This window comes from Pogoniulus pusillus, chromosome 42 (genome assembly GCF_015220805.1).
Source record: "Pogoniulus pusillus isolate bPogPus1 chromosome 42, bPogPus1.pri, whole genome shotgun sequence".
NCBI lineage: Eukaryota > Metazoa > Chordata > Aves > Piciformes > Lybiidae > Pogoniulus > Pogoniulus pusillus.
The window spans coordinates 4,852,360-4,865,173 of NC_087305.1; the positions used below are offsets into that span (position 1 = coordinate 4,852,360).

At 62.8% G+C, this 12,814-nt stretch overlaps 2 protein-coding genes across 5 annotated transcripts in view; one reads left to right on the plus strand and one right to left on the minus strand.

Annotated features, from left to right (window-relative positions):
- Nucleotides 1-11,809, minus strand: part of RHOBTB2 (Rho related BTB domain containing 2) — a 14,528-nt gene extending 2,719 nt beyond the window's left edge. Inside the window, exons 1-9 of the mRNA XM_064175611.1 lie at nt 11,597-11,809; nt 7,626-7,827; nt 6,681-6,784; nt 6,386-6,571; nt 4,689-5,698; nt 2,546-2,664; nt 1,707-1,857; nt 1,520-1,608; nt 27-132 (exon numbers count right to left, since the gene is read on the minus strand). Of these exons, the coding sequence (XP_064031681.1) occupies nt 27-132; nt 1,520-1,608; nt 1,707-1,857; nt 2,546-2,664; nt 4,689-5,698; nt 6,386-6,571; nt 6,681-6,784; nt 7,626-7,817 (1,957 nt within the window). The 5' untranslated portion in view covers nt 7,818-7,827; nt 11,597-11,809. The remainder of the gene's footprint in view (nt 1-26; nt 133-1,519; nt 1,609-1,706; nt 1,858-2,545; nt 2,665-4,688; nt 5,699-6,385; nt 6,572-6,680; nt 6,785-7,625; nt 7,828-11,596) is intronic.
- Nucleotides 10,748-12,814, plus strand: part of PEBP4 (phosphatidylethanolamine binding protein 4) — a 140,991-nt gene continuing 138,924 nt past the window's right edge. For 2 of the 4 annotated variants that reach the window (XM_064175613.1, XM_064175615.1), the window contains exon 1: nt 10,749-10,874. The gene's annotated coding sequence lies outside the window, so the exon portion shown is untranslated. Of the gene's footprint in view, nt 10,875-10,897; nt 10,915-12,814 lie in introns of those variants that run through there. The other 2 variants (XM_064175616.1, XM_064175617.1) reach the window with 2 other exon arrangements.

The following is a 12,814-nucleotide window of genomic DNA, read 5'->3' on the forward strand; positions in this document are numbered from 1 at the left end:
CAGCCCCGGCCCAAGCCCCGGCTCACCTCCCGACATAGCCTTCATGTCGCGGGGGAACTTGCGGCAGACGTTGTTGTAGTTGGTGCAGATGTGGTGCAGGCACCAATCCGCCAGCTGGTAGGCGCAGTGGAACTGCGGGAGAGGGAGCCCAGGTCAGAGCCGCCGCAGCGCTGAGCCCCGGGGAAGCAGCAGGGGTTCGGCCTCTGCCCCCAGGCGCATCGCAGGCTCAGAGGATGGCAGGGGATGGAAGGGACCCAAAGAGCTCATCCAGTGCAACCTCCCCTGCCACAGCAGGGCCACACAATGCAGCTCAGGGCACACAGAACACATCCAGACAGGCCTGGAGAGGCTCCACACAAGGAGACTCCACAACCTCTCTGGGCAGCCTGTGCCAGGCTCTGGGACCCTTCCAGCCAAGAAGTTGCCCTTGTGCTGAGCTGCAACCTCCTGTGCTGCAGCTTCCATCCACTGCTGCTGCTCCTGTCCCAGGGAGCAGTGAGCAGAGCCTGTCCCCCCCCTCCTGACCCCCAGCCCTCAGAGAGTTCCAGACATTGATTCAATCCCCTCTCAGTCTTCTCTTCTGCAGACTAAGCAGCCCCAGGGCCCTCAGCCTCTCCTCCCCAGGCACTGCTCCACTCCCTCCTCATCCTCACAGCCCTCCCTTGGACTCTCTCCAGCAGTTCCTGTCCCTCTTCACCTGGGGAGCCCCAAACTGAAGGCAGCTCTCAAGAGGAGGTCTCCCCAGGGCAGAGCAGAGGCAGAGGCAGAGGAGAACCTCCCTGGCTCTGCTGGACACACTCTGCTCAGTGCCCCCCAGGACCCCACTGGCCTCTTGGCCCCCAGGGCACATTGCTGTGCCAGGGATGCTCTCCCCCAGCACTCCCAGCTCCCTCTGCTTGGGGCTGCTCTCCAGCAGTCCCCTCCCAGCCTGTGCTGCTGCAGTTTATTCTCCCTCCCCAGGTGCAGGACTCTGCTCTTGTCCTTCTTGAATCTCATTTGGTCCCTCTGTGCCCAGCTCTGTCTGTCCATGTCCAGACCTGGTTGTCCTCTCTGCCAAGGCAGCACCACCCCACAGAACTATAGAGGTTGGAAGAGACCTCCAGAGATCAAGCCCTACCCTGCTGCCAAGGCAGGGTCACTCAGGGTAGTTGGCACAGGAATGCATCCAGGCAGGTCTTGAAGCCTCCAGAGGAGACTCCACAGCCTCTCTGAGCAGCCTGCTCCAGGGCTCTGCCACCCTCACTGTAAAGAAGTTCCTCCTCATCTTGAGCTGAAACCTTCTCTGCTCCAGTTTATAGCTCTTGCTCCTTGGCTTATTGCTGCTGACCACCCAAAAGAGCTTGGCCCCAGCCACTTGCCCCTCTCAGCCTTCTCTTCTCCCCAGCCTAAACAGCCCCAGGATTCCCAGCCCTGAACCACTGTGCCCTACCTGAGCCAGCCCCAGGATTCCCAGCCCTGAACCACTGTGCCCTACCTGAGCCAGCTCCAGGATTCCCAGCCCTGAACCACTGTGCCCTACCTGAGCCAGCTCCAGGAACAGGAGCACGTCCCCATCGATGTCCACCATCATCTGCGCCGCCTCCATCAGCCCAGTCACTGTGTACTGCTCTGGGGGACACACACACACAGGGGGGTCATGAGGTGGCTGGGGACAGCGTGGTAGTGGCACTGCCATGCTGCCACCAAGCTTGGGCACCTCAACTCACCAGTGAGAGCCACCAGGTGTGGCAGGCAGAGGCGGTTGGCGAGGATGATGAGCTTCATATCGTCCAGGTCGGGGCTGGAGCTGAACTGCCCAGTGTAGAGGTACTCCAGCACTGCCCTCATGCAGCTCTTGCTGGTGTAAGGAAGGGCCACCTGCAAGGCACCCACACCTTGGCACCCACACCTTGGCACCCACAGGCTCACAGGATGCCAGGGGTTGGAAGGGACTCAAAGAGCTCATCCAGTCCAAGCCCCCTGCCACAGCAGGACCACACAACCCAGCTCAGGGCACACAGAACACATCCAGACAGGCCTGGAGAGGCTCCACACAAGGAGACTCCACAACCTCTCTGGGCAGCCTGTGCCAGGCTCTGGGACCCTTCCAGCCAAGAAGTTGCCCTTGTGCTGAGCTGCAACCTCCTGTGCTGCAGCTTCCATCCACTGCTGCTGCTCCTGTCCCAGGCAGCAGTGAGCAGAGCCTGTCCCCCCCTCCTCACCCCCAGCCCTCAGAGAGTTCCAGACTGATTCAATCCCCTCTCAGTCTTCTCTTCTGCAGACTAAGCAGCCCCAGGGCCCTCAGCCTCTCCTCCCCAGGCACTGCTCCACTTCCCTCCTCATCCTCACAGCCCTCCCTTGGAGTCTCTCCAGCAGTTCCTGTCCCTCTTCACCTGGGGAGCCCCAAACTGAAGGCAGCTCTCAAGAGGAGGTCTCCCCAGGGCAGAGCAGAGGCAGAGGCAGAGGAGAACCTCCCTGGCTCTGCTGGACACACTCTGCTCAATGCCCCCTGCCACCATCTCGACAGCTGTCCCCCACCCTCCCTCCACGGGTGGCCTCTCCTCACCTCGTTGGTGGAGCTCTCCACAAAGGGGCCACCGAACATTGCAGCCATCCAGTCACAGCTGGAGATGAGCAGGGGCTTGTGGGCACTGATAGCACCATCATCCAGCACGAAGGTGACATCTGGGGGACAAGCAGAGGGATGCTACTGGCACTGTCCCCACGGGCCAGGGCTCAGCCACCTCCCCCTGCCCACCAGTGTCTCGCAGTGGGGACAGTGCAGGGAAGGGGGACAGAGCTTGATGGATCCCACAGACACTCTCACAGGTCTCGGTTCTGTTCCTCCAGCATCCTCTTTTGGTCCAGAGGAGCTCAGGGAAGGGCTTTGGTGGCACTCCAGGCCTCCTGAGGGATGTCCCCAAGCCACCCCAGGAAGTATTGGAAAGCAAAGGGGAAACCCTTTGGAATCAAATCTCTCACCCAAGCCTGAGTCCTTGGGAGAGCTTGGGAAGGACACCTGGGACCTCCTGTGCTCCCTGGGACCTCCTGTGCTCCCTACTCTGCTCTCCACCCCAGGCCAGGGCTCTCCTTGAGGTGTGCCATGAGCCAGCACCCTCCTGTCCCCAGTCTGGGGCAGCCTGACCACCTCAAGGTCCATCCTCATGAACCAAGTTGGGCTGGAAGGAGGCTGAGACATCCCCTCCCTTCCTGGGAATGTCACCCTGCAGTGTTAAGACAGCAGCTGGTGGAGGAAAGCTGAGGAAGTCCTACCAAGGACACACTGCTCCTGGCAAATCATCTGACCCCTGAGAGGATCTGGGCACCAGGAAGGAAGGAGATGACCTCTGCTGCTCTCCTGTGAGTAAAGAGCTGTCAGGAGGGCTGGTGAGCAGGAAGCCCTGGCAAGAGCCTCTGACCCTCACCCCTTCTGGGAATGAAAACAGCTCTGAAACTCCCAGAAACAGCAGAAGTGTGCCCAGGCACCCTGGGGGAGCTGAGAGCACTGCTGCTGGCTGCCTCACACCGGGGGTGAAGGCAGAAGCCTCACAGGCAGAGCCCACCCCCGACAGGGGAGGCACTGAGGACAGCTCAGTCATAAACCACAGAATGTCAGGGGCTGGAAGTGACCTCGAAAGATCATAGAAGGAGAGAACCAAGCAGGGTGGCAGAGAGCTCCAAGCTCAACCAGCCTAGCCCCCAGCCCTGCCCAACCAACCAGACCATGGCACTCAGTGCCCCAGCCAGCCTTGGCTGCAACACCCCATGGGCACTGCACCACCTCCCTGGGCAGCCCATTCCAGTGCCAATCACTCTCTCTGCCAGGAGCTTCCTCCTCACCTCCAGCCTCAACCTGCCCTGACACAGCTTCAGCCTCTGGCCCCTTCTGCTGGCCCTGCCTGCCTGGCAGCAGAGCCCAACCCCACCTGGCTCCAGCCTCCCTGCAGGCAGCTGCAGGCAGCAATCAGCTCTGCCCTGAGCCTCCTCTGCTGCAGGCTGCACCCCCCCAGCTCCCTCAGCCTCTCCTCACAGGGCTGTGCTCCAGGCCCCTCCCCAGCCTTGCTGCCCTGCTCTGGGCACCTTCCAGCACCTCAATATCTCTCTTGATCTGAGGTCATCTGGTCCAGCCCCACTGCCAGATCTGGATCACCTAGAACAGATCACACAGGAACACATCCAGATGGTTCTTGAACCTCTCCAGAGAAGGAGACTCCACAGCCCACCCTGGGCAGCCTGTTCCAGTGCTCTGTCACCCTCACAGGGTGATCTCATTGATGGCTGCGACTACCTGCAGGGAGGCTGTAGCCAGGTGGGGTTGGGCTCTGCTGCCAGGCAGGCAGGGCCAGGAGAAGGGGACAGAGGCTGAAGCTGTGGCAGGGCAGGTTGAGGCTGGAGGTGAGGAGGAAGTTGTTGTCAGAGAGAGTGATTGGCACTGGAATGGGCTGCCCAGGGAGGTGGTGCAGTGCCCATGGCAGGAGGGGTTGCAGCCAAGGCTGGCTGGGGCACTGAGTGCCATGGTCTGGTTGGTTGGGCAGGGCTGGGGGTTGTGCTGGGTGAGCTTAGAGCTCCCTTCCACCCTGCTTGGCTCTGTGACTCTGTGAACACAGTGAAAAAAAAAATCCCTCCTCAGCTTCCCACGGGACCCTCCTGCGCCTCAACCCCCACCCCCTGCCCCCCTCACCCTCTCCCTGGGCACCACGGAGCCGTACCTGAGAACGTCCCCTTGGCCAGGCATTCCTTCACCCTGTTGGTCCTCCGGACGTGGAAGGCTTTGGTGATCTCCTGGTTCATGAACGCCTCATTGTTGAGGATGTTTGCCACCATCATGCGCAGGTCGAAGACCTCCAGCAGCTCGGCGATGTGAGCGATGTGCATCAGGTCCCTCTCCTTCTCGTCCAGCTCCCCCGTGTACAGGTACTTCAGCACGGCCCGGAAGGGCCCCGGCTGGATGGAAGCCTCCATCTTCACCACCACCATGGGTTTGGGCTTGTAAGTTAAGGGATCCTCGGCCAGCTCCTCCTGGATGCTGGCGAACGCTCGGCTCCAGGAGGAGAGGTCCCTGCCCCGCCGCTGCCCCTGCCCGTAGCGCTCGCCGCGCAGGATGCCGTCGCTGGTGGAGGCTCTAAGGCACGGTTTTCGCTGGCCGGACCCGGCCTCCTCGGTGCTCTCGCAGATATCAAAGCTGGCAGCTCGGAGGAGGAAATCCCTCCCGTGGTGCCTCTCCTCCGGGTGCGGCGCTCCCCGCTCGCCGCCCGCCGCCCCCAAGCCCTGCCCCGCGGCGCCCTGCTGGTCCTCCTCGCTCAGGTCCATGAGGAACAGGTCGTAAAACTTGGAGGAGGAGGTGGAGAGGTAGATCTTGTGTGCGTAGATTTTGATCTTCTCTTGCAGCACCAGGATGACGTCCGCGCACAGGGGGTCCTCCAAGAGGTGAGCCGGGCGCTCCTCGTTGTTGGAGGGGGGGTCAGGGACGATGATGATGGGCGGAGGGGGCCTGGGAGGCAGGAAGGGGGCTTGGAGGAGAGGTCTCTGCACGTTGCGGAGGTGAGACTTCCAGAACTGCAGGTGCCGGCGGGAGATGAGGGCGGCACGGATGGCGTTGTCGAAGACGTCCTTGATGCCGAACTGGGCCACCACGCTCGTCTCGTAGTAGGGGATGCCCAGCTCCTTGGCCACCTCCCTCCCCTTCTCCGGGGGAAGGATCTCGTTCGGTTTGATCGGCCTGAAAAAGAAAGGAGACAACCCTAGAAGCGTAGAAAGGTAGAGGATGGAAGAGACCTCCGGAGATCAGCCAGGCCAACCCCTCCCCCCCTGCCCAAGCAGCATCGCCCAGGGCAGGGCACACAGGAATGCATCCCGAGGCGGCCCGGGGTGGGGGGTGGAGTTTAATCTCTCCCCACCAGGGCACTCCACAGCCTCTCTGGGCAGCCTGCTCCAGGCCTCCTGCACCCTCACACCAAATAACTCTCTCCTCATCTTCAGCCGGAACCTCCTGGGTTCCACTCTGTGCCCATTGCTCCTTGTCCTATCCCCGGGCACCACCAAACAGAGCCTGGCACCTGCACCTTCACACCCACCCCTCAGCTATTCACAGGCATTGCTCACATCCCCTCTCAGCCTTCTCCTCTCCACACTAACCAGCCCCATGGCTCTCAGCCTTTCTCCACAGCAGCGATATTCCACTCCCATCATCATCCTCACAGCCTCCACTGGGCTCTCTCCAGCAGATCTCCATCTCTCTCAAACTGGGGAGCCCCAAACCGGGCACAGGATTGTGCCCACTGCCCCTCGTCCTATCATTGAGCACCACCAGAAAGAGACATCGGGCACCAGAGAGACCAATTCAGATGCACAAGGAGGAGACAGCCTTGGGCAGCCACGGGCACCTCCGTGGCACTGCAGTCCCCACCTGGCCAAGGGTCTCCGTGCCCGGTTGACGGCCTCCAGGTCGGCGTAGCGGAGGTCGAGCTGGCAGCCCACCAGGATGACAGGGGCACGGGGGCAGAAGTGTTTGATCTCTGGGTACCACATGGTCTTCACGTGGTGCAGGGAGTTGGGGTTGGCAATGGAGAAGCACAGAACCACCACGTCAGACCTGTTGAAGAGAGGAGGGTCAAGGTCCCAGCTTGGTGATGGAGGCGACTCCATCGTCTGTGCCCCCCGCGCCCTGCCCAGGGTGGCACAAGGCTGTGCCCTTCTCCCACCTGCCATAGGCGAAGCGTCTGTCCTTGTGGTGGTCCCCAAAGGTGTCCCAGAGGCGCAGGGACACACTAACATCATCTACCACATCCCGGGAGCGCTCCAGCACCTGTGGGGACAGAAACACCATCCAGCCCCTGAGCCCTGCCAGAGCGTGCCCAGCCCCACTGCTGCTGGGCATGGAGGAGCAGCCCAGAATTCCCCTGTGAGGAGGCAGCTCCATCTCCTTGGGGTTCCCAGGAGGCATCCGTGGGGTTCACAGACACATGGGACCCTTTGGGTTGGAAGAGACTTTCCAGATCACTGAGCCCAACTCTTAACCCAGCAGTGCCAGGTCCTTGCCAACTCATGGCCCTCAGCTCCTCCTCATCCCTGCCCAGGTCCTCACCAACCCGTGGCCCTCAGCTCCTCCTCATCCCTGCCCAGGTCCTCACCAATCCATGGCCCTCAGCTCCTCCTCATCCCTGCCCAGGTCACCACCAACCCATGGCCCTCAGCTCCTCCTCATCCCTGCCCAGGTCACCACCAACCCATGGCCCTCAGCTCCTCCTCATCCCTGCCCAGGTCACCACCAAACCATTGCCCTCAGCTCCTCCTCATCCCTGCCCAGATCACCACCAACCCATGGCCCTCAGCTCCTCCTCATCCCTGCCCAGGTCACCACCAACCCATGGCCCTCAGCTCCTCCTCATCCCTGCCCAGGTCACCACCAACCCATGACCCTCACCTCCTCCTCATCCCTGCCCAGATCACCACCAACCCATGGCCCTCAGCTCCTCCTCATCCCTGCCCAGGTCACCACCAAACCATTGTCCTCAGCTCCTCCTCATCCCTGCCCAGGTCACCACCAAACCATTGTCCTCAGCTCCTCCTCATCCCTGCCCAGATCACCACCAATCCATGGCCCTCAGCCCCTCCTCCTCCTTGCCCAGCCCACCCCCAGCCCTCACCTCCTGGCAGACGCGGTACTGGTCGATGGCCCACACCGTGGGCACGTGGGTGGCCAGCAGCTGGTACTGGGTCAGGGTGGCGTTGCAGGCGCGGGCACAGATGAGCCGAGTCTTGCCCACTGCGTTGTCCCCAACCACGACACACTTGATGGTTTCTACGTTTGGCCTCTCATAATCCATGTCAGAATCCATTAATTGGGACCTGGGAGGGGGTGCAAGAGGAGAGGTTGGGGGTGGCAAGGACAAGACGCAAGGCGTGGGATGCCAAGGAGGAGGAGGAGGAGGAGGAGTGGGGCAGGGTGCAGGAAGAAGATGCTGCTGCTTCTGAAGGCTGGCAGCTCCTGGCAGCACGAGGGGAGCTCTGCAGCCACCAGCAGCGGGTGAAGGCAGCTGCCCACCCCCCTCCTCCCCTGCCAGCTCCTTCCCCAGCTCCAGTCCCCTTTAAAATTTCATGTCCCGGCGGCAGCCTGCGTGGCTCTGCCCGCGTCAGACACATGCCCTGCGCTGGCTCCCACCCTCCTCCAGCCCTGGCTCATGCCTGTTCATGTGAGATGAAGCTTCTTCCTCATTCCCTTTTTGCTGCTGGTGGTTGTTTATTCCCCCCCCTACACTTCTTCCTTTCCCCTTTCTCCCTCCCCAGCATTTTGCAAAGGAACCTTCCAGATCCACCCGACCCAGCGTACAGCTGGGCACTGCCAGCCTCTCTCTCCCAGGAGCATCAGGGCTGATCCTCCAGGCCAGCCTGGCTCCATGTGTGTCCTCCCCCTGCTTTCCCCATCCCATTCCCGGATGGGATTCTTGCTCCTTTCTCCCAGGAGGGGGAAGCTCAGCACATTCAGGATGCTCAGCAACCATCGGGGTTGGGAAGATGGCCCCAAGCATCAACCGGGCATGATCCAAACCCCCTCGAGAGGGAGCTTGGTGCTGGGGGGGGTGAAGCTGCCATGAAGCACTCGCATCCCACAAGCAGATGTGTCCAGATGTGCCACCCCCTGCCTTTTCCAAGGCATTCCATCAGCCAGAATTAACTCAGCCAGCAGCTGATCAGATTCCCAGCGGAAAAGCAGGGAGGACATTAAGAAAAGGGGAGAAGGACCCCCAAAAAAAACCCACCCCCAAACCAAAACCCCCAAACCACCTCCTCTGACATCTCAATTTCCTTGAACTTCCCAAACCCTCATCCTCTGCCCCCCTCTCTTTCCCTTCTCCTGGCAGCAGCCTCCTGAGCTGCTATAATAAAACCAGCTCAGGGAGCAAAAAAATTCCCGGTAACGATGGCAACGGAGCCCTGCACGGGGAGCAGGGACGCAGCAGCCTGACAAGGACTTCCCAATGTTAGCACCTCCCTCCCGTGCGCAGGCTCCCTCAGCACACCTGGGACAGCAGCCCGCAGGAGCTGGCACCTGAGAGGCTTCGGCACAGTGCAGGATTGCAACACAAGCCCCGTGGGCAAGCGTAGGCAAAGGCAGGGGGCACGGATCCAGGTGGCTTTAGGTGCCAGGGCTTAGATGTGATCATGGAATCGCTTGGGTCAGGGCTAAAGCCATGGCCCTCAGCACCACATCTCTGCAGCTTCACCTCCAGGGATGGGAATTCAACCTGTGCCAGGCTTGGAGAAGCCTTTCAGTGAAGGAGTTTCTTCTGATGTCCAACCTAAACCTCCCCTGGGGCAGCTTGAGGCCTCTCACCCTGTTAGCAAAACTTCTCCAAGGAGCTGTCACTGCAAACCACGCAGAGGGTGCAGGCAATGCTGTCTGCTGAGAGTCAGGGAACCATGGAAGAGAGGCTTGCAAAAGCCCTCTAAGCTCATCCACTCCAACCAGCAACCCAACCCCACCACAACCATTACACCACGTCCCCAGGTGCCAGGGACACAGGTTTCATCTCCAGGGATGCTCCACCACCTCCCGGGGCAGCCTGTGCCAATCCCTCACCACTCCCACAGCAAAGACATTTTTCCTCATCTCCAACCTGAACCTCCCCAGGCACAATTTCAGGCCAGTTCCTGACAGCCAGGAACCAGGAACATCAACCTCCATGGGCTCTGCATGGTGAGAAAGGAGCCAGGGCAAGCTGCCTCCTTCCCTGCTAGCTCCTGGAAATTCATTTCCATCTCATGCATCCCCTTCCACCACCATCCCCAGCCCCTGCTCCTCCTGGGGATCAGCTCTGCTCGGATCTCCTGGGCTGGGGGGGCGGGGGGGAGGGTTGGTGGTGCTCAGGGAGCTTCACTGCAGCTATTTTTAGGGCCAGCCCAGCTCCCAAGTTGGCTGAGCTCATTCAGATGGTGGATGATGGGGTGAGGGGGGGAGGAAAGGCACATGGAGATGACAACTGCAGCTTGGAAGCTTGCCCTGTGTGGGGAGCTCAGCCTGCACCCAGCACGGAGGACTTGGGAACCTGCATGGGAAGTTCAACGTCCCCAGGGCAGGAAGGGACAAATGCCAACGGCAGCAGCGCCTGTGAGGAAGGGAGGAAGAGGAGGACAGCAGTGGGCACAGAATGTGGGCTCCAAATAGAGCATGTTGGGGACATTCAGCAGCCTCCCCTCATGCAGATGGGGCTGAACCTCCTTTGCAGGGACAATTTCATACAGCCATCTCCACAGCCCCCTCCTCACCTTCTCCCCACCACCACCCTTCTAGGGACCACTTGAAACCCACCGGAGAGCAAGAAACCACCCAAAGCACCACGACCTCAGTGTGCACCCCCAGCAAAAGCCCCTCCCAGGGGCGCAGGGCTCCTCCAGCCAGCAGTTCATCTGCCCCCTCCAGCTCTGCTCTCCACGCCCGTCGCAGCCCCCTCCCCCCTTCAAACCACAGGCGGCCCAATTGCCACCCCCATCCCAAGCAGACCCCCAGCACTGCTCCTTCCGCGCTGCCCAGCCTGTCGTTGCCGTGGCAACGGCTCCATCACCCCGGGAGCTGTCGCCTAGCAACCCCCCGGATAAAAATCCTCCATCCTGCATCCCACCGTGGGGGGCACAAGCCCTGAACCGGCGGGAAATGACCCCCCAAAACCGGCAGCGATGCCCCCCAAAAACCCGCAGCAGCGCCCCCGTGACCTTCCTGAGAGCTTTGGGGTGGGGTGGGAAATGGGCATCCAAGTGCCCCCTCCCCCTGCTCGGGCTGTGCAGGCCGCGGCACCGGGAGGCGGTGCGGGAGCGGAGCTTCGAGCCGGGCTGCAGCACAGCGGGCCCGGCCGCGGCACCGGGATAGGGGACGCCGTGCTCCGGGACACCGGCAGCCGGTGAGGGGATCTGCAATGGGCTGAGGGCCACCGGGAGTCGGTGAGGGGCTTCGCAAGGGGGTTGGGGGCACCGGGAGCCGGTGAGGGCTTTGCAAAGGGGATTGGGAGCACCGGGAGCCGGTGAGGGGGTTCGTAAGGGGGTCGAGGATGATCGGAGCGCCCAGATCGGGGGTGTGGGGCGTTGTAAGGGGCTTGTAGAGCAACCGGGAGCCGGTGTGGGGCTTTGCAAGGGGGCTCGGAGCACCCAAGCCGGGAGCGAGTGGCATTGCAAGGGTGTCCTGGGGGGTACTCGGAGCACCCAGATCAGGGGTGCGGGGCACTGCGTGGGGGCTGAGGAGCACCCGAGTCGGCGGTGCGGGGCTTTGCAAGAGGGTCGGGAGGGGGTTGCTCAGAGCACCCATCGCAAGGAGACTGGGAAGCAGCCGGGCCGGGGGCGCGGGGGGCATTGCAAAGAGTGTTCGGGGCGGGGGGGGGGGGCTCGGAGAAGCCAGCGCGAAAGTGCGGAGCGCTGCGAAGGGGCCCGGGGGTGCTCGGAGCCCCCAGATCGGGGGCGCAGGGCATTGCAAAGCGGCGGCGGACGCTTGGCTCCAGGGGCCGGGCCCTGGCTTGTCCCCGTCCGCAGCATCCGGCCGGGATGCGCGGAAGCGGAGCGGGGTGCGGAGCGAGGCGCTGGGAGTGTGTGCGTGGGGCGGGGGCGGGGGGGGGGTGTCCGCGGTACTTACACCAACAGAGACGAAGCGGCGAGTCCCTGGGGCCGGGGCCGGGCTCTTCCCTCCGGACATGGCCACGGCGCAAGTTGCGCGGTTGTGTTCCGCGCTGCGCGGTTCAGGGCCTGGGGCTCGGGGGCCCATAGCGGCGGCTCGGCCGCTCGGCTCTCCGCATCCGCGGCCCGCTGCGCTGCGCTGCGCGGAGCCCTGCGCGGAGCTGCAGCCGCGGCCGCCCCGCCTTTCATTCACAAAAAACAAGCGGCCCCCACCCCTCCCCCCGCCCCCCCCCCGCACGAGGCCCCGCCCCTGACCCCCTCCCCCCCCCCCCCCCCAGCAGCCGCCCATTGGCTGAGAAAGATTTTGGGGAGGGGAGTGTGGGGGGGGGGAGGGGTACCCAGGGGTAGGAGGGGGCTGCGGGAGGGGGAGCAGCGTCAGGAGACTTCAAAGTGCCGCGCATGAGACCTTCACCCTGACATCCCCCCCCCAAAATCCTGTCCTGCGTGGGACCCCCGTTCTGCCTCCAGACCCCCCCCCCCCTCGCAGGGGTCTCCGTTCTGCCACCCACCCCAATCCTGCCCCACGTGGGATCCCCATCCTGCCCCCTACCCTGTCCTGGATGTGTCTCCGTCCTGCCCCCCAACCCACCCCTGCGTGGGACCCCCCTCCCTTACCCATGAGCTCCCCCCCCAGCCTTGTCTCCAACATCCAACCCCCATCCTCACCTGCATCTTCACTTCCATCCTCCTCCTCCTGTACCTCATCTCCATCCTTCCTCTGCTTCCAGCACCTCTCTCCCCTCCCACTCCTGCCCTCCGGGAAGGGCCTCACCCTCTGCCTGCCCCCCCCCCCCGTCCCGGGCATCTTTCCCCTTGTGGCCCAGGTGGGCTGCCAGCCCCTGGGCATTGTCGGGGGGGTCTCAGCTGGGCCATCTGTGGTGCTGCCAGGCCGAGGCTGAGGCTATGCTGGGGGAGACTCCTCCTCGTACCGCTGCTCCCATGCCCCCCACCGCACCCCCCGCCCCACTTTGCAGGCCTGGCTCCCCCAGGGCAGGGTGCTGCAGGGCTGCCCCCATCCCTCCGTGCTCCCCATCACAGCCACGCACTGGGGCACTGCCCTGGCACCCCAGCCCGCAGCACAGCAGCTCCTTCTTCACCCCGCAGACCCCCAGGGCTGCTCCCCCCACCCCACCCCCACCCCCGGCTCTGCCACCCTCCACAGAATCCCAGAGTCATC